The 3,671-nt window shown below is 52.0% G+C and overlaps 1 protein-coding gene across 1 annotated transcript in view; it reads left to right on the top strand.

Moving 5' to 3' along the window:
* The window catches only part of Ptma (prothymosin, alpha), a 3,985-nt gene extending 1,700 nt beyond the window's left edge, over positions 1-2,285 (top strand). Inside the window, exons 2-5 of the mRNA XM_013010537.1 lie at positions 759-830; positions 936-1,029; positions 1,333-1,406; positions 1,568-2,285. Coding sequence (XP_012865991.1) covers positions 759-830; positions 936-1,029; positions 1,333-1,406; positions 1,568-1,615 — 288 coding nt within the window. The 3' untranslated portion in view covers positions 1,616-2,285. The remainder of the gene's footprint in view (positions 1-758; positions 831-935; positions 1,030-1,332; positions 1,407-1,567) is intronic.
* The last annotated feature ends 1,386 nt before the right edge of the window (positions 2,286-3,671 follow it).

Consider the following 3,671-nt stretch of genomic DNA (forward strand, 5'->3'; position numbering starts at 1 on the left):
CCCGCCGGCCGCGGCCCGACGGCTCCGCGCCCGAGCCGCGTCGCTTGCTGCAGAGGCAGGCTTGGGGAGGTGGAAAAACTGAACACGGCGGCGCGGCCCTCGGAAAGCCGCGAGCCGCCTCCCCGTGGGCGGCACCACGGGAACCCAGCCGCGGTGTGGGGAGACTTGGCACGAGCGTAGGGGTGGAGGCCCGCAGGCGCTCGCCTCCAGCAACCGTCTGCGCCTCCTGGGGCCCGCTGGGTTGGCGGGGCGGCTCGGGGGCCTATGGAGACCCCGATTTCCCTGGATGGAGAGCTTTGCGCCGGCCCGCAGTGCGGCGCGAGTTCCCGGGCCAGGCCCCCACCCCGCGGCGGCGGCGGGAGCCCCTCCCTCCGCTCCTTATTTATTTATGGCACATACCTGCTGCCATCCAACCCCCGAGGGGCGGAGCTCCCCGGAGCTGGAAACAGTCGGTGCTGGGCGGGCGTGAAGGAGGGCTTCCCGCCTGGTCCACCCGGCCCGACGGGTTTCGGGTTGTGCCACAAGGCTCAAGTAGAAGATGGGAGGTGGGGGGCTGCCTTCGGTGTTTGTGTGAGGGCCGGCAGTTTACGGGAAGTCGGCTCGCAGGCGCTGTCGTCTCCTATGAAGTACCCTCCCCCACAAGTGCCTCCTCCATCCCACACCCCTCAAATGAAAGGGAAACTTCAGATATGGAGATCTCAGCCCTTTATCTGCTCCGGTTCTCTCAAGCCTGATTGGTTTTTTTTCTGATTTTGAAGGACTTGAAGGAGAAGAAGGAAGTTGTGGAGGAGGCAGAGAACGGAAGAGACGCCCCTGCCAACGGGAATGCTGTGAGTTTCCACCCGGCTTGGACGACTTAGGCAGCATTCAGATTTCCCGGGTGGCTGGATATTCTGCCATCGGCCCGTTTGAATAATAATTGCATTCTGTTGTAGAATGAGGAAAATGGGGAGCAGGAGGCTGATAATGAGGTAGATGAAGAAGAAGAAGAAGGTGGGGAGGAAGAGGAGGAGGAGGAAGAAGGTGATGGTGAGTAGCACTCCCATTTTCATGTTAAGCTTTTGGCCTTTCTGAAAAGGGACACCATAATTGGGACTCAGATCAGTGGCACTGGGCTTACAGCAGGGTGTGAGGCATGGTGTGTGGCTGTTGCCACGCCTCTCCATTACAAAGCCAGCCCTTGCCCATTAAAAGCCACTGGGCACTGATTGTTTTTTTAGCCCCAGGGTACGACTAACTACAGCTCCGGTGACAGATACATGATCTGTTCACTGCAACAGACGCTTAGGGATCCCAGTGGTTTACTTAATTATCTGATCCTTGATTTTCCAGGTGAGGAGGAGGATGGAGATGAAGATGAGGAGGCAGAGGCAGGCACAGGCAAACGGGCAGCTGAGGATGATGAGGTAAGGCAAAAAGGGAAAGAGGAGGGCAGGGTGGGCCCATCTATGTCCCAGTCCCGGGAGGGCTTTGGAGCCTCTGGGTCCCGGATAGAGGTGTGTGTGGCTGGCAGAGGGGAGGGCTGCAGTGGAGAGGCAGCAGGCTTGTGACACTGTTCTCTGTTCAGGATGATGATGTCGATACCAAGAAGCAGAAGACTGATGAGGATGACTAGACAGCAAAAAAGGAAAAGTTAACTAAAAAAAAGGCCGCCGTGACCTATTCACCCTCCACTTCCCGTCTCAGAATCTAAACGTGGTCACCTTCGAGTAGAGAGGCCCGCCGCCCTCTGCGGGCAGCGTCACCAAGCTCTCCACCACCCCACCAAAACCACAACGAGAATTTGCAACAGGGGAGGAAAATACCAAAACTTCCAAGGCCCTGCTTTTTTTCTTAAAAGTACTTTAAAAAGGAAAATTTGTTTGTATTTTTTATTTACATTTTATATTTTTGTACATATTGTTAGGGGTCAGCCATTTTTAATGATCTCGGATGACCAAACCAGCCTTCAGAGCATTCTGTCCTTCTGCCTACTTGTGGTGTGACCATGTTCATTATAATCTCAAAGGAGAAAAAAAACCTTGTAAAAAAAGCAAAAACAACAACAAAAAAACAATCTTATTCCGAGCATTCCAGTAACTTTTTTTGTGTATGTACTTAGCTGTACTATAAAGTAGTTGGTTTGTATGAGATGGTTAAAAAGGCCAAAGATAAAAAGGTTTCTTTTTTTTCCTTTTTTTGTCTATGAAGTTGCTGTTTATTTTTTTTGGCCTGTTTGATGTATGTGTGAAACAATGTTGTCCAACAATAAACCGGAATTTTATTTTGCTGAGTTGTTCTAACAATGCTGTCTCAAGCCTGGTTTTTGTGTTCCCATTTCTTCAAGGTTTCTGGGGAGACCCAGAATCTCGCTTGGCTCTGGTGGGTAAATTGGGTCTAAACTGCAGTTGGCTCTTGGGGTGCATGTGTGGGCCGGCCCTACAGCTGGATAGCCTGACAGTAGGCCACAGGAGAGACTACGGGGCAGCTGATGGGAGTTCTCAGGCGTGTTCTTCATGAACTCCTCCATGATTGTACTAAATGCTGCTCAGAATTGGGGCTATTGTTGGGTGCCACAAATGAGTTATACCTTGAAAGGAGTCTTACTCATGTTAGATGAGTAAACCTGGTTGGTTCGGCCACTTGGCTCCCCCTAGTGGTGGTGCATAGGACTTGCCAGTCATCTGCAATAAACCTAAAAAAAAAGGTTGCACACTGGAGGATCTGGAATACCTGGCCTTGGTTCAGCAGGTTGTGGCAAGGGCAGATGAGAGCCTGAGTTGGTCTTGATGGTTGTATCCTTGAGGGAAATAGAAGTCCAGGTCTTTTTTGGTGTTGGTCCTGGGGCTTGAACTAAGGTCTTTTTCTTTGGGGGGGGGGGAGCCAATTGACCCAGGCTTTTTGTTTTTTAAAGAAGCTAGTACTCCAAAGCCAGGTGCCAGTGGCTCACACCTGTAATCCTACTCAAGAGGTTGACATGAGGATTGAGGTTCAAAGCAAGCCTGGGCAGGAAAGTGAAACATCCAATAAACAGCCAGAAAATGAAGTGGCACTGTAGCTCAGTGCTAGAGCACTTGCCTTGAGCTGAAGAGCTCAGGGACAGTGCTCAGGCCCAGAGTTCAAGCCCCATGACCGACCAGAAAAAAGTACTTTGGACTTTTTTTTTCCTGTTCATGGAGTGCCTGGGCACCATCCCCCAGCTCTTCAGCTCAAGGCAAGCACTCTACCACTTGAGCCACAGTGCCCACTTTCGGCCTTTTTGGTTTAGTTCCCACATAAAAAAAAGGCCAGAAGTGGGTCCTGGTGGCTGAAGTGGTAGAACGCTAGCCCTGAGCAAAAAAAAAGCTCACGGACAGTGCCCTGTGACTGGTGGGAACAAAAAAATCTCAACTTTCCTGCCTGGGCTGGATTCAAACCAAGCCTCAAGAGTAGCTAGGATTAAGGGGTGAGCCACCAGTTCCTGAAGAGAGAGGATGGGATTGGATGCCCTGGGCAGGGTCCCTGGACAGTGCCCAGCAGACACAGGCAGTTCATGGATGGGTGGGGGTGGGGAGGATGGGATCCGGTTCCTTGCAGGAAGACCACTGTCTTGCCCTCAAGGCTGGCCTTTGATTGGGGCACCGTTCCTGATGAGAAGAGAGACTGGGTGGTTTACTCACCCACCTTGCCCTTCCACCTCAAGTGTTGATTTA

The sequence above is a fragment of the Dipodomys ordii genome, unplaced genomic scaffold, assembly GCF_000151885.1.
Source record: "Dipodomys ordii isolate 6190 unplaced genomic scaffold, Dord_2.0 Scaffold1, whole genome shotgun sequence".
Classification (NCBI taxonomy): Eukaryota; Metazoa; Chordata; class Mammalia; order Rodentia; family Heteromyidae; genus Dipodomys; species Dipodomys ordii.